This window comes from Anomaloglossus baeobatrachus, chromosome 11 (genome assembly GCF_048569485.1).
Source record: "Anomaloglossus baeobatrachus isolate aAnoBae1 chromosome 11, aAnoBae1.hap1, whole genome shotgun sequence".
NCBI classification, from domain to species: domain Eukaryota; kingdom Metazoa; phylum Chordata; class Amphibia; order Anura; family Aromobatidae; genus Anomaloglossus; species Anomaloglossus baeobatrachus.
This window is the reverse complement of record NC_134363.1, coordinates 50912174-50937818: the sequence shown is the minus strand read 5'-3', so window position 1 is coordinate 50937818 and position 25645 is coordinate 50912174. Positions and strand designations below refer to the sequence as shown.

Genomic DNA, 25645 nt, shown 5'->3' with positions numbered 1-25645 from the left:
GAAAAACCGTTCAACATGAACAACATGTGTACCCGCAAACAACAAAAAAACATCCCGAAGGACAACAGGGCGGGTGCTGGGTCTCCCAATAAGAGCTAGAAGAAAAGGAATTTACGGTAAGTAACAAAATTCCCTTCTTCTTCAGCGCTCTATTGGGAGACCCAGACGATTGGGACGTCCAAAAGCTGTCCCTGGGTGGGTAAATAAATACCTCATGTTAGAGCTGCAAAACAGCCCTCCCCTACGGGGGTGTCACTGCCGCCTGCAGGACTCTTCTACCTAAGCTGGCATCCGCCGAAGCATAGGTATGCACCTGATAATGCTTGGTGAAAGTGTGCAGACTGGACCAGGTAGCTGCCTGGCACACCTGTTGAGCCGAAGCCTGGTGACGTAATGCCCAGGACGCACCCACGGCTCTGGTGGAGTGGGCTTTTAGCCCTGAAGGAACCGGAAGCCCCGCAGAACGGTAGGCCTCTAGAATTGGTTCTTTGATCCATCGAGCCAGGGTGGCTTTAGAAGCCTGCAACCCCTTGCGCGGACCAGCGACAAGGACGAAAAGTGCATCGGCACGGCGTATGGGCGCCGTGCGGGAAATGTAGATTCTGAGTGCTCTCACCAGATCTAGCAAACGTAAGGCCTTTTCATACCGGTGAACCGGATGAGGGCAAAAAGAAGGCAAGGAAATATCCTGATTAAGATGAAAAGAGGATACGACCTTAGGGAGAAACTCCGGAATGGGGCGCAGCACAACCTTGTCCTGGTGGAACACCAGGAAGGGAGCCTTAGATGACAGAGCTGCCAGCTCAGACACTCGCCGAAGCGATGTGATTGCAACAAGAAACGCCACTTTCTGCGACAGCCGAGAAAAGGAAACTTCCTTCAGAGGCTCGAAGGGCGGCTTCTGGAGAGCAACTAGTACCCTGTTCAGATCCCATGGATCTAACGGTCGCTTGTACGGGGGCACAATATGACAGACCCCCTGCAGGAACGTGCGCACCTTAGGAAGACGTGCTAGACGCTTCTGAAAAAACACGGATAGTGCCGAAACTTGCCCTTTAAGGGAGCTGAGCGACAAGCCCTTTTCTAACCCCGATTGCAGGAAGGAGAGAAACTTGGGCAATGCAAATGGCCAGGGAGACACTCCCTGAGCAGAGCACCAGGACAAGAAAATCTTCCACGTTCTGTGGTAGATCTTAGCCGAATTCGACTTTCTAGCTTGTCTCATTGTGGCAATGACTCCCTGAGATAATCCAGCAGATGCTAGGATCCAGGACTCAATGGCCACACAGTCAGGTTCAGGGCCGCAGAATTCTGATGGAAAAACGGCCCTTGGGACAGTAAGTCTGGTCGGTCTGGCAGTGACCACGGTCGACCGATCGTGAGATGCCACAGATCCGGATACCACGACCTCCTCGGCCAGTCTGGAGCGACGAGTATGACGCGGCTGCACTCGGATCTGATCTTGCGTAGCACTCTGGACAAGAGCGCCAGAGGTGGAAACACGTATGGGAGCTGAAACTGCGACCAATCTTGAACCAAGGCGTCTGCCGCCAGAGCTCTTTGATCGCGCGACCTCGCCATGAATGCCGGGACCTTGTTGTTGTGCCGGGACGCCATTAGGTCGACGTCCGGCACTCCCCAGCGGCGACAGATTTCCTGAAATACTTCCGGGTGAAGGGACCATTCCCCTGCGTCCATGCCCTGGCGACTGAGGAAGTCTGCTTCCCAGTTTTCTACGCCTGGGATGTGAACCGCGGATATGGTGGATGCTCTGTCCTCCACCCACATTAGAATGCGCCGGACTTCTTGGAAGGCTTGCCGACTGCGCGTCCCTCCTTGGTGGTTGATGTATGCCACCGCTGTGGAGTTGTCCGATTGGATTCGGATCTGCTTTCCTTCCAGCCACTGTTGGAAGGCCAGTAGAGCAAGATACACTGCTCTGATCTCCAGAACATTGATCTGAAGGGTGGACTCCTGCGGAGTCCACGTCCCCTGAGCCCTGTGGTGGAGAAATACTGCTCCCCACCCTGACAGACTCGCATCTGTCGTGACTACTGCCCAGGATGGGGGCAGGAAGGATCTTCCCTGAGACAATGATGTGGGAAGGAGCCACCATTGTAGAGAGTCTTTGGCCGTCTGGGAAAGCGAGACTTTCCTGTCCAGGGACGTTGACTTCCCGTCCCATTGGCGGAGAATGTCCCATTGAAGTGGGCGCAGATGAAACTGCGCAAAGGGAACTGCTTCCATGGCTGCCACCATCTTCCCTAGGAAATGCATGAGGCGCCGCAAGGGATGCAACTGGCCCTGCAGGAGAGATTGCACCCCTGTCTGTAGTGACCGCTGCTTGTCCAGCGGAAGCTTCACTATCGCTGCTAGAGTATGAAACTCCATGCCAAGATACGTTAGTGACTGAGTCGGTGATAGGATCGACTTTGGAAAGTTGATGATCCATCCGAAAGACTGTAGAGTCTCCAGCGTAGCATTCAGGCTGAGTTGGCATGCCTCCTGAGAGGGAGCTTTGACCAATAAATCGTCTAGGTAAGGGATCACCGAGTGTCCCTGAGAGTGCAAGACTGCTACCACCGCCGCCATGACCTTGGTGAAGACCCGTGGGGCTGTCGCCAGACCAAATGGAAGAGCTACGAACTGAAAATGGTCGTCTCCTATCACAAAACGTAGAAAACGTTGATGTTCTGTAGCAATTGGCACGTGGAGATAAGCATCTCTGATGTCTATTGAGGCAAGGAAGTCTCCTCTGGACATTGAGGCAATGACAGAGCGGAGGGTTTCCATCCGGAACCTCCTGGCGTGCACATGCTTGTTGAGCCGTTTTAGGTCCAGAACAGGACGGAACGAGCCGTCCTTTTTTGGAACCACAAAGAGATTGGAGTAAAACCCTTGCCCTTGTTCCTGAGGAGGGACTGGGATAACCACTCCTTCCGCTTTTAGGGAATCCACCGCCTGCAGCAGAGCATCTGCTCGGTCTGGCCGTGGGGAGGTTCTGAAGAACCGAGCTGGAGGACGAGAATTGAACTCGATTCTGTACCCGCGAGACAAAATGTCCGTCACCCACCGGTCTTTGACCTGTGACATCCAAATGCCGGAAAAGCGGGAGAGCCTGCCCCCGACCGGCGATGCGGAGGGGGGGGGCTGGAAGTCATGAGGTAGCCGCTTTGGAAGCGGTACCTCCATTTGCTTTCTTGGGGCGTGTGTGAGTCCGCCACGAATCTGAGTTTCTTTGCGTCCTCTGAGTCCCTTTGGACGAGGAAAATGGTGTCTTGCCCGAACCTCGAAAGGACTGAAACCTCTGCTGCCACTTTTTCTGCTGAGGTTTGGGTGTTCTGGGTTGTGGTAAAGAGGAGTCTTTACCCTTGGACTGCTTAATGATGTCAGCCAATGGCTCGCCAAACAGTCTCTCTCTAGACAAAGGCAAACTGGTTAAACATTTTTTGGAACCAGCATCCGCTTTCCAGTCCTTTAACCACAAGGCTCTGCGCAAAACTACCGAATTGGCGGACGCCATTGAGGTGCGACTGGTAGATTCTAGGACCGCATTGATAGCGTAAGACGCAAACGCCGACATCTGCGTGGTAAGGTGCGCCACTTGCGGCACTGCTGGATGCATGATAGCATCCACTTTTGCTAAGCCAGCTGAAATAGCCTGGAGTGCCCAGACGGCTGCGAATGCCGGAGCAAACGACGCGCCTATAGCTTCATAGACAGATTTTAACCAAAGGTCCATCTGTCTGTCATTGGCATCTTTAAGTGAAGCGCCATCCTCCACTGCAACTATGGATCTAGCTGCAAGTTTGGAAATCGGGGGGTCCACCTTTGGACACTGTGTCCAGCGCTTGACCACCTCAGGGGGGAAAGGGAAACGCGTATCTTTAGATCGTTTAGAGAAACGCCTTTCCGGGTGAGCGTCGTGCTTCTGGATTGATTCTCTGAAGTCAGAGTGATCTAACAAAGCACTCAATTTACGCTTGGGATAAAGGAAACGAAACTTTTCCTGCTCCGCAGCCGCCTCTTCTGCTGAAGGGGCTGGGGGAGAAATATCCAACAGCCTATTGATGGCTGAGATAAGGTCGTCTACCATGGCATCCCCATCCGGGGTATCCAGGTTGAGAGGGGTTCCAGGAGTGGATTCCTGATCACTCTCATCAGACACATCACAGGGAGACTGATTGCGCTGAGACCCTGAGCAGTGTGAAGACGTCGAGGGTCTTTCCCAGCGAGCTCGCTTAGGGTGGCTGGGGCCATCATCTGAGTCATAATCCTCGGCCTGTGAAGCCGGGGACCCCCCTGTGGGCTGGATACATTCCAAGTAAGGGGGACCTGAGGACAGAGGCCTCGCCGTGCCCAGAGACTGAGCCCCATGCATAGATTGCAAGGTCTCAAGGATTTTTGCCATAGATACAGACATATTATCTGCAAAAACTGCAAAGTCCGTCCCTGTCACCGGGGCAGAACTTACAAGCGTCTCAGCCTGGGTCGCTACCTCTCCTGACTCCGGCTGGCGAAGCAGCACCGGGTCGGAGCATTGCACACAATGGGGGTCATCAGAGCCTGCTGGTAGATTAGCCCCACATGCAGCACACGCAGTATACACAGCCCTTTTTGCCTTGGCCGCCTTGCGTTTTGAGGATGACATGTTGCTGCTTCCACAGAGTGATCTGGGATATGCAGCCAGAAGCGCACCTCACAGTGCAAGAAATACAATATCTATATAACTGTATCCAGTACACTGATACACAGTGAGGCACTAGAGGGACCAGCACAGAAAAAACGCTTACCGCCCGCTTAAAAAGCGGGTGTGTGGTCGCCAGATAGCCCCTAGTCCAGGTCTCCCAGAGCCTTGCGTCCTTCCTCCAGCCAGGCATGCATGTAATGGCTGCCGGCGTCTCGAGAGAGGAAGGGGGGCGGGCCCTGGGCGTTCCTGGCCAAGAGCGGGAAGCCTGCTTCCCTCTGTGCCTAGTGTGAGGGCTGGAGCATGTAAATCAGGCTCCAGCCCTCGTCGCTGCTTGCGAACAGCGTCTCTCCCCTACCCTGAATGACAGGGTGGGGGCGGGAACGAAACGGAGCTGCCGGCGTCCTAGGCCCAAAAAGCCGGGGACTAAAGTTATAACCGCCGCCGCCGTAAAAGCGCGGACGGCGGATCCCCGGCGCACCACAAGTCACAGCAGCGCCGCCCGGTCCAGAGGGGGTCGGCGCTGCGTTCCCATACACAAAACATCCCCCAGTAATCTGTAGGGACACTAACTCCAACATTGCGGTCCCCGGCGCACTACAACACCCAGCCAGCCCGGAGTGTGTCTGTGCCTGCCGGGGACACAGAGTACCTGTAAGATGCAGGGCCCTGTCCCTGATCGTACTCCTGCTCCGAATCCATCAGGTTCTAATGGGTCTGTGGATGGAGCCCGGCATCAGAGCTGAGAGGCCGGCAGGATCCCACTTCCACAGAGCCCTACCAGGGGATGTGGAAGGAAAACAGCATGTCAGGCTCCAGCCCTGTACCAGCAATAGGTACCTCAACCTTACAACACCATCCAGGGGTGAGAAGGGAGCATGCTGGGGACACTATATGTGTCCTCTTTTCTTCCATCCGAAACCGTCAGCAGCTACTGCTGACTAAAATCTGTGGAGCTATGCATGGAATGTCTGACCTCCTTCGCACACAAAGCTAAAACTGGAGAACCCGTGATACCACGGGGGGGTATAGCCAGAGGGGGAGGGGCCTTGCACTTTTAATGTAGTGCTTTGTGTGGCCTCCAGAGGGCAGTAGCTATACCCCAATCGTCTGGGTCTCCCAATAGAGCGCTGAAGAAAACCCGTGGGGCTGTCGCCAGACCGAATGGCAGAGCTACGAACTGAAGATGTTCGTTTCCTATCACAAAACGTAGAAAACGTTGATGTTCTGTAGCAATTGGCACATGGAGATAAGCATCTTTGATGTCTATTGAGGCAAGGAAGTCTCCTTGAGACATTGAGGCCACGACAGAGCGGAGGGTTTCCATCCGGAACCGCCTGGCGTGCACATGTTTGTTGAGCAGCTTTAGATCCAGAACAGGACGGAACGAGCCGTCCTTTTTTGGAACCACAAAGAGATTGGAGTAAAACCCTCTCCCTTGTTCCTGAGGCGGTACAGGAACCACTACTCCTTCCGCTCTTAGGGAGTCCACCGCCTGCAGCAGGGCATCTGCTCGGTCTGGATGTGGTGAGGTTCTGAAGAACCGAGCTGGAGGACGAGAACTGAACTCGATTCTGTACCCGCGAGACAAAATGTCTGTCACCCACCGGTCTTTGACCTGTGACATCCAAATGTCGGAAAAGCGGGAGAGCCTGCCCCCGACCGGAGATGCGGAGGGGGGGAGCTGGAAGTCATGAGGTAGCCGCTTTGGAAGCGGTTCCTCCATTTGCTTTCTTGGGGCGCGCGTGAGCCCGCCAGGAATCTGAGCTTCTTTGCGTCCTCTGAGTCCCTTTGGACGAGGAGAATTGTGTCTTGCCCGAACCTCGAAAGGACTGAAACCTCTGCTGCCATTTTTTCTGCTGAGGTTTGCTTGATCTGGGCTGGGGCAAAGAAGAGTCTTTACCCTTGGACTGTTTAATGATGTCAGCCAATGGCTCGCCAAACAGTCTATCTCTAGATAAAGGCAGGCTGGTTAAACATTTTTTGGAACCAGCATCTGCTTTCCAGTCCTTTAACCACAAGGCTCTGCGCAAAACTACCGAATTGGCGGACGCCATTGAGGTGCGGCTGGTAGATTCTAGTACCGCATTGATAGCGTAAGACGCAAACGCGGACATCTGCGAGGTAAGGGACGCCACTTGCGGCACCGCTGGATGTAAGATAGCATCCACTTTTGCTAACCCTGCTGAAATAGCTTGGAGTGCCCATACGGCTGCGAATGCCGGAGCAAACGACGCGCCGATAGCTTCATAGACAGATTTTAACCAGAGGTCCATCTGTCTGTCATTGGCATCCTTAAGTGAAGCGCCATCCTCCACTGCAACTATGGATCTAGCTGCAAGTTTGGAAATCGGGGGGTCAACTTTAGGACACTGGGTCCAGCGCTTGACCACATCAGGGGGGAAAGGAAAACGTGTATCCTTAGAACGTTTAGAGAAACGCCTTTCTGGATGAGCGTCGTGTTTCTGGATTGACTCTCTGAAGTCAGAGTGATCCAAGAAAGCACTTAATTTACGCTTGGGATAGAGAAAACGAAACTTCTCCTGCTCTGCAGCTGCCTCCTCTGCAGAAGGGGCTGGGGGAGAAATATCTAACAGCCTATTGATGGCTGAGATAAGATCGTTTACCATGGCGTCCCCATCCGGGGTATCCAGATTGAGAGGGGTTCCAGGATAAGACTCCTGATCACTCTCATCAGACGCATCACAGAGCGACTGATTGCGCTGAGACCCTGAGCAGTGTGATGACGTTGAGGGTCTTTCCCAGCGAGCCCGCTTAGGGTGGCTGGGGCTATCATCTGAGTCAAAATACTCAGCCTGTGAAGCCGGGGACCCCCTTGCAGTCTGGATTAAATCCAACTGAGGGGGATTAGAGGACAGAGACCTCGCCGTGTCCATAGACTGAGCCCCAGGCATGGATTGCAAAGTTTCAAGGATTTTTGCCATAGTCACAGACATATTATCAGCAAAAACTGCAAAGTCTGTCCCTGACACAGGGGCAGGACTTACAGGCGTCTCAGCCTGGGTCACTATCTCTCCTGACTCCGGCTGGCGAAGCAGCACCGGATCTGAGCATTGCACACAATGGGGGTCCTTGGAGCCTGCTGGTAGAGCAGCCCCACATGCAGCACACGCAGTGTACACAGCCCTAGCCTTGGCAGCCTTGCGTTTTGTGGATGACATGTTGCTGCCTCCTCAGAGCGATCTGGGTATACAGCCAGGAAGCGACCTCACAGTGCAAGCAATAAGGAAATATATATATATATATGTCCAGTGACACAGTACACTAATACACACTGAGGCACTAGAGGGGCCAGCTGAAAAGCCGCTTACCGCCCGCTTAAGAGCGGGTGTGTGATCTCCAAAGCCCCCTAGTCCAGGTCTCCCAGAGCCCTGCGTCCTTCCTCCAGCCAGACATGCATGTAATGGCTGCCGGCGTCCTGAGAGAGGAGGGGGGGCGGGCCCTGGGCGTTCCTGGCTAAGAGCGGGAAGCCTGCTTCCCTCTGTGCCTAGTGAGAGGGCTGGAGCATGTAAATCAGGCTCCAGCCCTCGTCGCTGCCGTGAAACAGCGTCTCTCCCCTACCCTGATTGACAGGGTGGGGGCGGGAACGAATCGGAGCTGCCGGCGTCCTAGGCCGCAAAAGCCGGGGACTCGATTTATAAACGCCACCGCCGTAAAAGCGCGGTCGGCGTGTCCCCGGCGAACTAAAAGTCACAGCAGCGCCGCCGGTCCAGCGGGGGTCGGCGCTGCGTTCCCACAATACAGAAAAAAGCCCCCCAGTTAAACTGTAGGAACACTAGCTCTAGCGTTACGGTCCCCGGCGCACTACAACACCCAGCCAGCCCGGAGTGTGTCTGTGCCTGCCGGGGACACAGAGTACCTGTATGATGCAGGGCCTTGTCCCTGATGGTACTCCTGCTCGGCATCCACCAGGTGCTATGGGTCTGTGGATGGAGCCCGGCGTCAGAGCTTTGAGGCCGGCAGGATCCCACTTCCACAGAGCCCTACAAGGGGATGTGGAAGGAAAACAGCATGTGGGGCTCCAGCCCCTGTACCAGCAATAGGTACCTCAACCTTACAACACCATCTACGGGTGAGAAGGGAGCATGCTGGGGGCCCTATATGGGCCCTCTTTTCTTCCATCCGAAATAGTCAGCAGCTACTGCTGACTAAAATCTGTGGAGCTATGCATGGAATGTCTGACCTCCTTCGCACAAAGCTTGAAAACTGGAGTACCCGTGATACCACGGGGGGGTATAGCCAGAAGGGGAGGGGCCTTGCACTTTTTAGTGTAGTGCTTTGTGTGGCCTCCGGAGGGCAGTAGCTATACCCCAATCGTCTGGGTCTCCCAATAGAGCGCTGAAGAAAGGCCACTTTCTGTGAGAGTCGAGAAAGTGAAACATCCCTCAGAGGCTCGAAGGGCGGCTTCTGGAGAGCAACTAGTACCCTGTTCAGATCCCATGGGTCTAACGGCCGTTTGTACGGAGGGACGATGTGACGAACCCCCTGCAGGAACGTGCGTACCTGAGGAAGTCGTGCTAGACGCTTTTGAAAAAATACAGATAGCGCTGAGACTTGCCCTTTAAGGGAGCCGAGCGACAAACCTTTTTCCAACCCAGACTGCAGGAAGGAAAGAAACGTAGGCAATGCAAATGGCCAGGGGGACACTCCCTGAGCAGAGCACCAGGATAAGAATATCTTCCACGTTCTGTGGTAGATCTTAGCAGACGTGGGCTTCCTAGCTTGTCTCATGGTGGCAACAACACCTTGAGATAATCCTGAAGACGCTAGGATCCAGGACTCAATGGCCACACAGTCAGGTTCAGGGCCGAAGAATTCAGATGGAAAAACGGCCCTTGTGACAGCAAATCTGGTCGATCTGGCAGCGCCCACGGTTGTCCGACCGTGAGATGCCACAGATCCGGGTACCACGACCTTCTCGGCCAGTCTGGGGCGACGAGTATGACGCGGCGGCAATCGGACCTGATCTTGCGTAGCACTCTGGGCAAGAGTGCCAGAGGTGGAAACACATAGGGCAGCTGGAACTGCGACCAATCCTGCACTAAGGCGTCTGCCGCCAGAGCTCTTTAATCGCGAGACCGCGCCATGAAGGCCGGAACCTTGTTGTTGTGCCGAGACGCCATTAGGTCGACGTCCGGCATTCCCCAGCGGCGACAGATTTCCTGAAACACGTCCGGGTGAAGGGACCATTCCCCTGCATCCATACCCTGGCGACTGAGAAAGTCTGCTTCCCAGTTTTCTACGCCCGGGATGTGAACTGCGGATATGGTGGAGGCCGTGGCTTCCACCCACAGCAGAATCCGCCGGACTTCCTGGAAGGCTTGCCGACTGCGTGTCCCGCCTTGGTGGTTGATGTATGCCACCGCTGTTGAGTTGTCCGACTGAATTCGGATCTGCTTTCCTTCCAGCCACTGTTGGAAGGCCAGTAGGGCCAGATACACTGCCCTGATTTCCAGAACATTGATCTGAAGAGTGGACTCCTGCTGAGTCCACGTACCCTGAGCCCTGTGGTGGAGAAAAACTGCTCCCCACCCTGACAGACTCGCGTCTGTCGTGACCACCTCCCAGGAAGGGGGTAGGAAGGACCTTCCCTGTGATAATGAGGTGGGAAGAAGCCACCACTGAAGCGAGTCCTTGGCCGTCTGGGAGAGGAGGACTTTCTTGTCTAAGGACGTCGACCTCCCGTCCCATTGGCGGAGAATGTCCCATTGAAGTGGGCGCAGATGAAACTGGGCAAACGGGACTGCTTCCATTGCTGCCACCATCTTCCCCAGGAAGTGCATGAGGCGTCTTAAGGGGTGCGATTGACCTTGAAGGAGAAACTGCACCCCTGTCTGTAGTGACCGCTGCTTGTCCAGCGGAAGCTTCACTACCGCTGAGAGAGTATGAAACTCCATGCCAAGGTATGTCAGTGATTGGGTCGGTGACAGGTTTGACTTTGAAAAGTTGATGATCCACCCAAAAGTCTGGAGAGTCTCCAGCGCAACGTTTAGGCTGTGTTGGCATGCCTCTTGAGAGGGTGCCTTGACAAGCAGATCGTCTAAGTAAGGGATCACCGAGTGTCCCTGAGAGTGCAAGACTGCTACCACTGCTGCCATGACCTTGGTGAAAACCCGTGGGGCTGTCGCCAGACCGAAGGGCAGGGCTACGAACTGAAGATGGTCGTCTTCTATCACGAAGCGTAGAAAACGCTGGTGCTCTGGAGCAATCGGCACGTGGAGATAAGCATCTTTGATGTCTATTGATGCTAGAAAATCTCCTTGAGACATTGAGGCAATGACGGAGCGGAGGGATTCCATCCGGAACCGCCTGGTTTTTACGTGCTTGTTGAGCAGTTTTAGGTCCAGAACAGGACGGAACGAGCCGTCCTTTTTTGGCACCACAAACAGATTGGAGTAAAAACCTTGACCTCGTTCCTGAAGAGGAACAGGGATCACCACTCCTTCTGCCCTTAGAGAGCATACCGCCTGCAGAAGGGCATCGGTTCGGTCGGGATGTGGGGAAGTTCTGAAGAACCGAGGCGGAGGACGAGAACTGAACTCTATCCTGTACCCGTGAGACAAAACGTCTGTTACCCACCGGTCCTTGACCTGTGGCAGCCAAATGTCGCAAAAGCGGGAGAGTCTGCCACCGACCGATGATGCGGAGGGAGGAGGCCGAAAGTCATGAGGCAGCCGCTTTGGAAGCGGTTCCTCCTGTTGCTTTCTTTGGGCGTGAGTGAGCCCGCCAGGAATCTGAGCTCCTCTGCTCCTTCTGAGTCCCCTTGGACGAGGAGAATTGGGCCCTGCCCGAGCCTCGAAAGGACCGAAACCTCGACTGTCCTCTCCTCTGTTGAGGTTTGCTTGATCTGGGCTGGGGTAAGGAAGAATCCTTACCCTTGGACTGTTTAATGATTTCAGCCAATTGCTCACCAAACAGTCTGTCACCAGATAATGGCAAACTGGTTAAGCATTTTTTGGAAGCAGAATCTGCTTTCCATTCCTTTAACCACAAGGCTCTGCGCAAAACCACAGAGTTGGCGGACGCCATTGAGGTACGGCTCGTGGAGTCTAGGACCGCATTGATAGCGTAAGTCGCAAACGCAGACATTTGCGAGGTTAAGGACGCCACTTGCGGCACTGATGGACGTATGAAAGAGTCCACCTGCTCCAGACCAGCTGAAATAGCTTGGAGTGCCCACAAGGCCGCGAATGCTGGAGCAAACGACGCGCCGATAGCTTCATAGACAGATTTCAACCAAAGGTCCATCTGTCTGTCATTGGCATCTTTTAGTGAAGCCCCATCTTCCACTGCAACTATGGACCTAGCCGCAAGCCTGGAGATTGGGGGGTCCACTTTTGGACACTGGGTCCAGCGTTTGACCACGTCAGGGGGAAAGGGATAACGTGTATCCTTAAGACGTTTGGAGAAACGCTTGTCTGGATAAGTATGGTGTTTCTGGACTGCTTCTCTGAAGTCAGAGTGGTCCAGAAAAGTACTCAATTTACGCTTGGGATACCTGAAATGGAATTTCTCCTGCTGTGCAGCTGCCTCCTCTGCTGAAGGGGCTGGGGGAGAAATATCCAACAGTCTATTGATGGCCGCTATAAGATCATTTACCATAGCGTCACCATCAGGAGTATCCAGATTGAGAGCGGTCTCAGGATTAGATTCCTGATCAGCTACCTCTGCCTCATCATACAGAGAAGCCTCTCGCTGAGACCCTGACCAGTGTGATGACGTCGAGGGTCTTTCCCAGCGAGCTCGCTTAGGCTGCCTGGGACTGTCGTCCGAGTCAGAGCCTTCAGCCTGTGATGCCTGAGACCCCCTTGTAGCCTGGACTAGTTCCAACTGAGGGGGACCGGGGAACATTGCATCAACTGTGTCCATGGTCTGAGTGACTGGCCTGGACTGCAAAGTTTCAAGAATTTTTGTCATAGTCACAGACATCTTATCAGCAAAAACTGCAAACTCTGTCCCCGTCACTGGGGCAGGGTTCACAGGCGTCTCTGCCTGGGCCACTACCACCATAGACTCCGGCTGACGAAGTGGCACAGGGACCGAACATTGCACACAATGGGGGTCAGTGGAACCTGCCGGTAGATCAGCCCCACATGCGGTACAAGCAGCATATAAAGCCTGTGCCTTGGCACCCTTGCTTTTTGCGGATGACATGCTGTTGTCTCCTCAGAGCAATGGGGTATAAGCCAAGAAGCGACCGTACAGTGCAATATATAGGTACAGACAAAAAGTACACTAAATAACACTGTGGCACTAGTGGGGTCAGCACTTTTGTGCTGCTTACCGCCCGCTTAACAGCGGGTGTGTGGTCGCCAGAATCCCTTGTCTGGGTCTCCCAGGGCTATGTCCGTTCTCCAGCTCAGACTGCATGCAGGAATGGCTGCCAGCGTCCTGTGAAGAGGGGCGGGCCGTGGGCGTGCTGCAGACAAGAGCGGGAAACTGGCGTCCCACTGTGCCGAGTGAGAGGGCTGGAGTATGTAAATAAGACTCCAGCCCTCGGCGCTGACTGATTGTACAGCGTCTCTCCCCTTCCGTGATTGACAGGGTTGGGGGCGGGAACGAAACGGAGCTAGGCCGCAAAAGCCGGGGACTAGATTTATGAGCGCTGCCGTCGTAAAAGCACGGTCAGCGCGAGTCCCCGGCGCACTACAAGTCTCAGCCGCGCCGCCGCTCCAGGGGCGGTCGGCGCGGTAGTTCCCAACACAGAAAGTCACTCAGCTAAGCTGTAGTGAATAAGACCCAGGCGCGCAGCGCTACTGTCCCCGGCGCACTAGCACACCCAGCAACTCTGGCGTGTGTCTGTGCCTGTCTGTACGGGGACACAGAGTACCTGAATGTTGCAGGGCCTTGTCCCTGACGGCACTCAGCTCCGTATCCAGCAGGATCTCCGGGTCTGTGGATGGAGCCCGGCCTCAGAGTCTGGAGGCCGGTAAGATCCCACTTCCCCAGAGCCCTTCAGGGGGATGGGGAAGGAAAGCAGCATGTGGGCTCCAGCCTCCGTACCCGCAATGGGTACCTCAACCTTAACAAACACCGCCGACACAGAGTGGGGTGAGAAGGGAGCATGCTGGGGGCCCTAGTATGGGCCCTCTTTTCTTCCATCCGACATAGTCAGCAGCTGCTGCTGACTAAACAGTGGAGCTATGCGTGGATGTCTGACCTCCTTCGCACAAAGCTTGAAAACAGAGCAGCCCGTGATCCCACGGGGGGTGTATAGCCAGAAGGGGAGGGGCCTTACACTTTTTAGTGTAATGCTTTGTGTGGCCTCCGGAGGCAGTAGCTATACACCCAATCGTCTGGGTCTCCCAATGGAGCGCCGAAGAAATGTCTGTTACCCACCGGTCTTTGACCTGTGGCAGCCAAATGTCGCGAAAGCGGGAGAGCCTGCCACCGACCGAGGATGCGGAGAGAGGAGGCCGAGAGTCATGAGGCAGCCGCCTTGGAGGTGGTTCCTCCGGCTGCCTTCTTTGGGCGTGATTGAACCCGCCAGGAATCTGAGCTCCTCTGATCCTTCTGAGTCCTTTTGGACGAGGAGAATTGGGACCTGCCGGAGCCTCGAAAGGACCGAAACCTCGACTGTCCCCTCCTTTGCTGAGGTTTGCTTGATCTGGGCTGGGGTAAGGAAGAGTCCTTACCCTTGGACTGTTTAATGATTTCAGCCAATTGCTCACCAAACAGTCTGTCTCCAGACAACGGCAAACTGGTTAAGCATTTTTTGGAAGCAGAATCTGCTTTCCATTCCTTTAACCACAAGGCTCTGCGCAAAACCACCGAGTTTGCGGACGCCATTGACGTACGGCTCGTAGAGTCCAGGACAGCATTGATAGCGTAAGTCGCAAATGCAGACATTTGCGAGGTTAAGGACGCCACTTGCGGCACAGATGGACGTATCACAGAGTCCACCTGCGCAAGACCAGCTGAAATCGCTTGGAGTGCCCACACGGCTGCGAATGCAGGAGCAAACGACGCGCCGATAGCTTCATAGACAGATTTCAACCAAAGGTCCATCTGTCTGTCAGTGGCATCTTTAAGTGAAGCCCCATCTTCCACTGCAACTATGGATCTAGCCGCAAGCCTGGAGATTGGGGGGTCCACCTTTGGACACTGGGTCCAGCGTTTGACCACGTCAGCGGGAAAGGGATAACGTGTATCCTTTAGACGTTTGGAGAAACGCTTATCTGGATAAGCGTGGTGCTTCTGGATTGCTTCTCTGAAGTCAGAGTGGTCCAAAAAAGTACTCAATTTACGCTTGGGATATCTGAAATGGAATTTCTCCTGCTGTGCAGCTGCCTCCTCCGCCAGAGGGGCTGGGGGAGAAATATCCAACAGCCTATTGATGGCTGCTATCAGATCATTCACCATGGCGTCACCCTCAGGAGTATCTAAATTGAGAGCGGTCTCAGGATTTGACTCCTGACCCTCTACCTCTGTCTCATCATACAGAGAGTCCTCTCGCTGAGACCCTGACCAGTGTGAGGACGTCGAGGGTCTCTCCCAGCGGGCTCGCTTAGGCCGCCTGGGACTGTCGTCCGTGTCAGAGCCTTCAGCCTGTGATGCCTGGGACCCCCTTGGGGCCCGGATTAGTTCCAACTGCGGGGGACCGGGGAACATTGAATCACCAGTGTCCATGGTCTGAATGACCGGCCTGGACTGCAAAGTTTCTAGAATTTTCGTCATAGTGACAGACATCTTATCAGCAAAAACTGCAAACTCTGTTCCCGTCACCGGGACAGGGTTCACAGGCGTCTCTGCCTGGGCCACCACAAGCATAGACACCGGCTGACGAAGTGGCACAGGGACCGAACATTGCACACAATGGGGGTCAGTGGAACCTGCAGGTAGATCAGCCCCACATGCGGTACAGGCAGCATATAAAGCCTGTGCCTTGGCACCCTTGCTTTTTGCGGATGACATGCTGTTGTCTCCTCAGAGCAATAGGGGTATAAAGCCAAGAAGCAACCGTACAGTGCAATATGTATATATATATGGTACAAATAAAAGTACACAAACAAGCACTGCGGCACTAGTGGGGTCAGCACGTAGGTGCTGCTTACCGCCCGCTAAACAGCGGGTGTGTGGTCGCCAGAATCCCCTGTCTGGGTCTCCCAGGGCTGCGTCCGTTCTCCAGCTCAGACTGCATGCAGGAATGGCTGCCGGCGTCCTGTGAAGAGGGGCGGGCCGTGGGCGTGCTGCAGACAAGAGCGGGAAACTGGCGTCCCACTGTGCCGAGTGAGAGGGGTGGAGTATGTAAATAAGACTCCAGCCCTCTGCGCTGACCATTGGACAGCGTCTCGCCCCTTCCCTGACTGACAGGGCTGGGGGCGGGAACGAAAACGGAACTAGGCCGCAAAAGCCGGGGACTAGATTTATAAGCGCTGCCGTCATAAAAGCACAGCAGCGCAAAGTCCCCGGCGCACTACAAGTCTCAGCCGCGCCGCAGTCTCCAGGAGCGGCCGGCGCGGCAGTTCCCCACACATAAACTCACTCAGCTAAGCTGCAGTGAGTATAGCCCCAGCGCACAGCGCTACTGTCCCCGGCGCACTAGAACACCCAGCAACGCTGGAGTGTGTCTGTGCCTGTCTGCAGGGGACACAGAGTACCTGAATGTTGCAGGGCCTTGTCCCTGACGGTACTCAGCTCCGTATCCAGCAGGATCTCCGGGTCTGTGGACGGAGCCCGGCCTCAGAGCCTGGAGGCCGGTAAGATCCCACTTCACCCAGAGCCCTTTTCATGGGGATGGGGAAGGACAGCAGCATGTGGGCCTCAGCCTCCGTACCCGCAATGGGTACCTCAACCTTGACAAACACCGCCGACAAGAGTGGGGTGAGAAGGGAGCATGCTGGGGGCCCTAGTATGGGCCCTCTTTTCTTCCATCCGACATAGTCAGCAGCTACTGCTGACTAAACCGTGGAGCTATGCGTGGATGTCTGACCTCCTTCGCACAAAGCTTGAAAACTGAGCAGCCCGTGATCCCACGGGGGGTGTATAGCCAGAAGGGGAGGGGCCTTACACTTTTTAGTGTAATGCTTTGTGTGGCCTCCGGAGGCAGTAGCTATACACCCAATCGTCTGGGTCTCCCAATGGAGCGCCGAAGAAAAAGCAGATTCCATGCGCTCTGCCTGCAGCTCCTGCCATAGACAGAGCAGGAGCTGCCGGCAAAGCGCACGGAAGAAGTGACATGTCACTTCTTAGAACGCAGCGCTTCGGGTAGCAGCCGAAGCGCTGCGCTCTAAGACGCCACGTGCGCACGGCCCCTGCACAATCTCCATAGACTGTGCAGGGGACGCAGGACGCATTCAGTTACGCTGCGCTACAAAGCGCAGCGTAACTGCATGTATTTACGCAACGTGCGCACATAGCCTTATATAGAGCATTCCAGAATACTGTATATAAGCGCCCAGGTCGAACTGTATAACGTTAAAATACCTTTATAATACTCTCCTAGGGGGTGGTCTGGTCCATTGGGCGTTGCTGCTCTCCAGCCTGGCGCCTCCTCTCTGCTGCGATCTCCATCCTCCTTCTACCCAGCCCCTCTGTGGATGACGCGTTACGTCATCTACACAGGCCAACATGGTCCTGCGCAGGCGCACTTTGATCTGCCCTTCTAAGAGCAGATCAAAGTACTGTAATGTACAGACGCGAGTAAAGGTTACAGACCGCATGCGCTCTGAGTAGGGCAGATCAAAGTGCGCCTGCGCAGGACCTCAACGCCAGCCAGGGTGGATGACATAGGACGCGTCATGCACATGGACTCAGAAGGAGGACGGCGATCGCTGTAGTGAGGAGGCACCACACCGGGGAAAGGAAGCGCCAGACCGGAGAGCAGTGACATCCATCGGACTGGACTGCCCCACTGAGTATTATAAAAAAGAGAATTTTGTTACTTACCGTAAATTCTTTTTCTTATAGTTCCGTATTGGGAGACCCAGACCATGGGTGTTTAGCTTCTGCCTCCGGAGGACACACAAAGTACTACACTCAAACGTGTAGCTCCTCCCTCTGAGCTTATACACCCCCTGGTAGCCAGTCCTAGCCAGTTTAGTGCAAAAGCTGAAGGAGAATAGCCACCCACAAGTAGAACCGAGTAAGAACCGGAACAACCGGAGACTCTGTCCACGACAAAAGCCGGTGATAACACACGGAACAAGAAAATTGCCAACAGGCAACAGGGAGGGAGCTGGGTCTCCCAATACGGAACTATAAGAAAAAGAATTTACGGTAAGTAACAAAATTCTCTTTTTCTTTATCGTTCCTTTGGGAGACCCAGACCATGGGACGTTCCAAAGCTGTCCCTGGGTGGGAATAAACAGAAAAAACTAAGAAGTAGGCGGAGCTTAACTTCACAAGTGGGCGACAGCCGCCTGAAGGATGCGTCTGCCCAAGCTCGCATCTGCCGAAGCATGAGCATGCACTTGGTAGTGCTTCGAAAAGGTATGCAGGCTAGTCCAAGTGGCAGCCTGACAGACTTGTTGAGCCGTAGCCTGGTGCCTAAAAGCCCAAGAGGCACCGACAGCTCTGGTCGAGTGTGCTTTGATCCCCGGCGGGGGAGGCACCTGAGTACTCTGGTAGGCGTCCGAAATGGTCGATCTGATCCAACGGGCCAAGGTCGGCTTAGAAGCAGAGAGACCCTTGCGCCGCCCTGTGGTTAGCACAAAAAGAGAGGTGCACCGCCTAAGCGCAGTGGTGCGAGCCACATAAATCCAGAGAGCACGCACCAGATCTAGAGTATGCAGCGCTTTCTCAAAGCGATGAACAGGGGCCGGACAGAAGGAAGGCAAGGAAATATCCTGGTTAAGGTGGAAGGGAGAGACCACCTTAGGAAGAAAGTCCGGGGTCGGACCGAGAACTACCTTGTCTTGGTGAAAAACCAAAAAAGGTGACTCCGAGGAGAGCGCAGCTAAATCAGAGACTCTCCTGAGAGAAGTTATGGCAACTAGAAAGGCCACCTTTTGAGAAAGACGATACAAAGAAACCTCCCTAAGAGGCTCAAAGGGGGGTTTCTGCAATACCGTGAGGACCAAGTTAAGGTCCCAGGGATCCAAGGGCCGCCGATAAGGCGGAATGATGTGAGACGCACCTTTCATGAAAGATCTGAGCCAGCCAGGCGAGACGCCGCTGGAACAGCACTGATAGAGCTGAGACTTGTCCCTTGAGAGAGTTGAGGGACAGTCCTAGCTGCAGACCGGACTGTAAAAAAGACAGACGGGTCAGCAACGAGAATGGCCAAGGAGAATGGCCGGAACAGCGACACCAGGACAGGAAAATTTTCCAAGTCCTGTGATAGATCTTGACGGAGGAAGACTTACGGGCCCGAGTCATAGTGGAGATGACTTCAGGAGAAATACCAGAAGCCGTCAAAATCCAGGACTCAAGAGCCACGCCGTCAATTTGAGTGCCGCAGAATTCGGGCGGAAAAACGGACCTTGCGAGAGCAGGTCTGGACGGTCCGGAAGATGCCACGGCATCTCCACGGACAGTTGGAGCAGGTCCGGATACCAAGCTCGCCTGGGCCAGTCCGGTGCAATGAGGATGACTCGACGGCCCTCCATTCTGATCTTGCGCAGGACTTTGGGCAAGAGAGCTAGAGGAGGAAACACGTAGGACAGACGAAACTGGGACCAGTCTTGAACCAGAGCGTCCGCGGCGAAGGCCTGAGGATCGTGGGAGCGGGCCACGTAAAGCGGAACCTTGTTGTTGTGACGGGATGCCATTAGGTCCACGTCCGGTGTGCCCCACTTGCGGCAGATTGACTGAAACACTGCCGGGTGCAGAGACCACTCGCCACCGTCCACGGATTGACGGCTGAGATAATCTGCCTCCCAGTTTTCTACGCCAGGGATGTGGACTGCGGATATGGTGGACTTGGAGTCCTCCGCCCATTGAAGAATGCGTTGGACCTCCAACATTGCCAGGCGGCTGCGTGTCCCGCCTTGGTGATTGATGTAGGCAACCGCTGTCGCGTTGTCTGACTGGACTCGAATGTGCCTGCCCGCCAATAGGTGGTGAAAGGCTAGGAGAGCTAGAAGCACAGCTCTGGTTTCCAGCACATTGATCGAGAGGGCTGACTCGGACGGAGTACAAGTGCCCTGAGCTCTGTGGTGGAGATGTACCGCTCCCCAGCCGGATAGGCTGGCAACCGTGGTGAGAATCACCCAGGACGGAGCCAGGAAGGAGCGCCCTTGGGACAGGGAGAGGGGTCGAAGCCACCACTGAAGAGAGCTTCTGGTCCGTGGCGACAGAGCCACTAACCTCTGTAAGGAGGAAGGCCGCTTGTCCCAACAGCGGAGAATGTCCAGCTGCAGAGGACGCAGATGGAACTGGGCAAAGGGAACCGCCTCCATGGAAGCCACCATTTGACCCAGCACCTGCATCAGGCGCCTGAGGGAATAACGGCGGGGCCTCAGGAGAGAGCGCACCGCTAGCCGGAGAGACTGCTGTTTGATTAAGGGCAACTTCACAAGTGCCGGAAAAGTCTCGAACTGCATCCCTAGGTACGGGAGACTCTGGGTCGGAGTCAGAGTGGATTTGGGAAGATTGACAATTCACCCGAATTGGGCTAGGGTGGCGAGAGTGAGCAAAACACTCCGCTGACAGTCTGCGCTGGATGGACCCTTGACCAGAAGGTCGTCCAGATAAGGAAGCACTGCTAACCCCTGGAGGTGCAGGACCGCAATCACTGCCGCCATGACCTTGGTGAATACCCGAGGGGCCGTGGCTAACCCGAAGGGGAGAGCCACGAATTGGAAATGATCCTCTCCTATCGCAAAACGTAACCAACGCTGATGTGACACTGCGATTGGCACATGCAGATAGGCATCTCTGATGTCGATGGACGCCAGGAATTCCCCTTGGGTCATAGAGGCAATGACTGATCGCAGAGACTCCATGCGAAAATGCCGCACCCGGACATGCTTGTTGAGAAGCTTGAGATCCACGATGGGCCGGAAAGTACCGTCCTTTTTGGGGACTAGGAAGAGATTTGAGTAGAAACCTCTGAACCGTTCCAGGGCGGGCACCGGTACAATTACTCCGTTGGCCTGCAAGGATGCCACGGCCTGTGAGAAGGCGGCGGCCTTGGAGCAGGGGGGGGGGGGTTGAGAGAAAAAATCTGTTTGGCGGACTGGAAGAAAATTCTATCCTGTAGCCGTGAGATATGATGTCTCTCACCCACTGATCGGAGACGTGTTGAAACCAAGCGTCGCCAAAGTGGGAGAGCCTGCCACCGACCAAGGACGTTGCTGGAGCGGGCAGATAGTCACGAGGAGGCTGCCTTAGTGGCAGCACCTCCTGCCGTCTTCTGTGGACGCGCTTTTGGGCGCCAGTTGGATTTCTGATCCTTGGCTGAGTTAGTGGACGAGGCCGAAGGCTTAGAGGACGACCAGTTGGAGGAACGAAAGGAGCGAAACCTCGACTGATTCCTACCCTGGGCAGGTTTCCTGGCTTTGGTCTGTGGCATGGAAGTACTCTTCCCGCCAGTAGCTTCCTTAATAATTTCATCCAGCTGTTCTCCGAACAGCCGGGACCCAGCAAAAGGGAGCCCAGCAAGGTACTTCTTTGAAGAAGCATCTGCCTTCCACTCTCGAAGCCACAAGATCCTGCGGATAGCGAGGGAATTAGCCGAAGCCACCGCAGTGCGGTGAGAAGCCTCCAGCATGGCAGACATGGCATAGGATGAAAAAGCTGAAGCTTGGGAAGTCAAGGTAACCATCTCGGGCATAGATTCCCTGGAGAGGGAATGCATCTCCTCTAGAGAAGCAGAGATGGCTTTGAGAGCCCACACTGCTGCAAAAGTCGGGGAAAACGAGGCCCCCGCCGCTTCATATACGGATTTGGCCAGAAGGTCAATCTGGCGGTCAGTGGAATCCTTAAGGGAGGTGCCATCAGCCACCGACACAACAGTCCGGGCTGAGAGCCTAGACACCGGGGGGTCTACCTTTGGGGACTGAGCCCACTCCTTGACCACCTCAGGTGGGAAGGGAAAACGGTCATCAGAACTACGCTTCGGGAAGCGTTTGTCAGGACAGGCCCTGGGCTTGGACACAGCGGCCTGAAAACTGGAGTGGTTAAAGAACACACTCTTTGCCCTCTTAGGCGAGGTAAACTGGTACTTTTCTGCCAGAGAGGGTTGCTCCTCTGATACTGGCGGATTAAGATCCAGAACAGAATTAATGGAAGCAATCAAGTCACTAAGATCTGAGTCACTTTCGGACAGATCAATGGGGTACATGGAGTTAGCCTCCGAGCCCCCTGTAAAGGCATCCTCCTCATCCTGCGAGTCCGCTCTTGAATCAGAGCCGCGGGAGGAGGAGGGAGAGGGGACCCTACGTCTCTTTTTAGGAGGATGGGGTCTGGGACCTGATGATGAATACTCTGTGAGCTCCGGTCCTGAGAGAGCCCTAGCAGCAGAGGCACCCTGTGAGGGGGGCTGATGCATATTCAGCAAAGTCCTGGACAGAAGTCCCATGGACTCAGCAAAAGACTGGGAGATAGACCTAGAAAAGGATTCTACCCAGGCCGGGGGCTCAGCCACAGGAGCCGGAGCAGCCGGAGAGACCACTGGGGGAGAGACTCCAGGCTGTGGCACCGCCAAGGTAGAGCAGGCATCACAATGTGGATAGGTGCTCGGTTCAGGCAGTAGGAGCTTACATGCAGCGCATACAGAGTAAAGCTTTGGAGCCTTGCTCCTCGTGTGAGACATGCTGCTGGAGTGGGGGCTCTGCCAGAGAATGAACCCCAGAGAGTATATACAGAGGTCCACAACCAGAGCTGGTTGTGGCTTACCAGACCGCCGTGCTGTGCAGAGCGGTGTTGTGTGCCCTCCAGATCCCGAAGCCCGGACCCCCAAACACAGCACCTCAGCAGGGATGCAGAACGCAGACCAACGCTGAGAGAACTCTGAGAAAATGGCCGCCGTAGCGAAGAGAGGGGGCGGGACTTGCATGAAGAGCGGGATCTGGAGAGCCATAGAGACCTACAGGGGAGGAGACACGCACAGCAGTGGGGAGTGTCCCTCCCCTGTGCAGAACGGCCGCCGGGAGGAGCCGCGCTGTCCCTCTGCATGAGTGACATGCTAGGGCAGTTAAACGAAACTAGGCCTCCGGCGAAGCCGGGGCCTAAATTTGAGCGGCGAGGCCGACGCGCAGGCACCATCGGCGCGGTTCTCGGGTGACAGCTAGAGAACCCGCTGGAAATGTCAGAAAATACAATAAGCACACTCTCCCCCAACAATAAAGCACAGGGACCCCCAAATATAAACGTCTCAGGTACTTAGCTGCTGAGACGCAGGGCCATGTCCCTGGGGACGAGTGCTCCAGTCCAGCAGGGTCCAGAAGGGCTGCGGATGGAGACCGGTCTCCTGCCAGGCATGGAGACCGTGCTGGCTCCCACTTCAAGCCAGAGCCCAGGAGGGATGGTGAAGGAGCGCGGCATGTAAGGCTGCAGCCTTGTAAATTAACCTTACAACACCGCCGACACAGTGGGGTGAGAAGGGACATGCCGGGGGTCCAGACGTGGACCCACAGTTCTTCAAACTCATTCCAAAAGGGAAAAATCATATGAGAATGCATGTGTGGATGTATGCCTTCTGAACACAAAGCGATAAACTGGCTGGGTCTGCTCACCAGGGGGTGTATAAGCTCAGAGGGAGGAGCTACACTTTTTAGTGTAGTACTTTGTGTGTCCTCCGGAGGCAGAAGCTAAACACCCATGGTCTGGGTCTCCCAAAGGAACGATAAAGAAAAATTGGCCGGATTTCCAACTGCTAATACTTTTTACTTTTTTCTTTCTCTGAGCAATATTGTACAGATTAGCCTATATTTAAAAAAAAATAAAAAAAAATTTGGGGGTGCAGACAAATCCTTTAAATCTATTAGCATATTAGCTATTTTGGATGCATCGAAAGAAAAAAAAAAAAAAAAAAAATTGGCAAAAGTTCACACACCTTTGAATCTTATTTTTTTCCTGCAGATATTACGTATTCTATTATATTTTGGATAACTTTGCAAAATAATTTGCATAGTATTGCTCTCAGGCATGTATGTGGTTAGGTTACCTTGGGGTTTTCCTCTGCACAGGGCTGTGGCACAGAGACGACGCCTCGGTAGCGTCCTGGTTAGACTCCTTCATTTCATAGGAGCGCAGCTTGGCCTTTAGTTCAGCCACCTATTCGAAGCAAAGACAAAATGTGACGGTAAATTGGATCATGCCCAATTTACCGGCACCAGGCTGGTATTCAGGCACCCCACCACCAACCCACCTCAGCTTTCAGCTCCTCGCACACGGCGGCATATTTGCTGATATGACAGTCCAAATTGATGACGTTGCTCTTCAGCTATAAACAAAACAAAAAAAAATTATAAAAAATAAATAGATAATATAATATTATATTATTATTATTATTATTATTATTATTATTAATAATAATAATAATAATAATAATAAATAATAATAGGTAATACAATGAAAAAAATAAAAAGGTAAATCTGGGATTTTACAATTATATATATATATATATATATATATATATATATATATATATATATATATATATATATATATATATATATATATATATATATATATATATATATATATATTGGAATAACAACATTTAAAAAAAAATACCCCCTGCTGGAGCCCTATAAAATCCGCATGGATAAGTGGTTTCAAACTTTTCATCAGGAGAGTAAAACCCTTTAATAAAATCTTATTAAGAAGGGAAATTACATCTCTCTCTGATAGTTGGGATTATTTTTTCAATCAAAATTTTAATTAAGCTGCTTTTATGTGGAATACTAAAACGCAGAAAACACAAAAATGTAAAATATTACGCGACTTTCTCTCTTAATCTTCTCATTTACTTTGATCCTTGTTTGTTTCCTACTACAATAAAGTCTGAGAAATCTGAAATAAATCTTCTATGTCTCAAAAGCGCATTTATTTCCCCAGCTCCTCCTCCTCATATGTGGCTGTAAAATAACTAGCTGCAGCAGGAGCCTCCCCCCTTTTCAGTACAATATTGCAAAGCCACGCCCCTTGACAGAGATGGTTTTAGTAAGCCACCAGCTGAAGAGTGAATTGATTAGCAGAAGATTAAAAAGGATTGTCCACTATTTGATGCTGTGATGAAATATGGAAAGGCTGCAGCCGAACAGTGGACGATTATTAGCTACAGCGGTCAAAGGACATAATGTGTAACATCCAGGGAACACCGAGCCAGCATCGCAAAATGGGTGCCGATCTGAAATGCAAGTATACTATTTTTATTTTATAGTGCACCTTGGGGTGGTTTAAAAAGAGTCTTTAGAATATAAGTCCTTTATTTTCTAAATTCAGTGTATAGAAAAAGGACTTACTGCCACATTAAAAGGGACTTATTTTATTCCCGCTTCTCCCCTCAGTATTCTGCTTTTTGTTTTTCAGAAATCCACCTTACGGATCCAGAGATATGGGCCTTAAACGTTTATGGGCATGGCGAAAATTATGCAAAGCAGCCTAATGACACGCCTCTGCAGATCCTGTGAGCCACACCCCTGAGCAGCACATATAAGAATTAGTAAATAAAAAGGCTCATATCTCCAGAACCGTATGGCGGATTTATGAAAAACAAAAAGCAGATTACTCAGTGGAGCAGGGGCAGTAAATTAAGAGCAAAAAAATTGCCATTTTTCAACTTGTGATAGATTTTCTTTAAGGTCTATGTTATGACCAAAAAAATTAGAACTACTACTAAACTGGACAGAATTTCCTGTACAACCCTATGATGAGGCATCACTTTTTGGTGTAATGCTGAAAGCTCTCCATCTCCTTTCATCTGTTTCAAGGATGACAGATAGTCATGTGGTTTCTGGCCATAGAAGGGCACAGTGTTTGGCTGCGTAGAATACTCCAACTTTCCATTGTTCCTGCTGTCAGTATTCATTGGTATAGGTAGCTTTC

General features: G+C 53.2%; 1 protein-coding gene across 1 annotated transcript in view; it reads right to left on the bottom strand.

Annotated features, from left to right (window-relative positions):
- Positions 1 to 25645, bottom strand: part of KIF18B (kinesin family member 18B) — a 193655-nt gene that overhangs the window by 94436 nt on the left and 73574 nt on the right. Inside the window, exons 8-9 of the mRNA XM_075328348.1 lie at positions 23964 to 24038; positions 23760 to 23869 (exon numbers count right to left, since the gene is read on the bottom strand). Of these exons, the coding sequence (XP_075184463.1) occupies positions 23760 to 23869; positions 23964 to 24038 (185 nt within the window). The remainder of the gene's footprint in view (positions 1 to 23759; positions 23870 to 23963; positions 24039 to 25645) is intronic.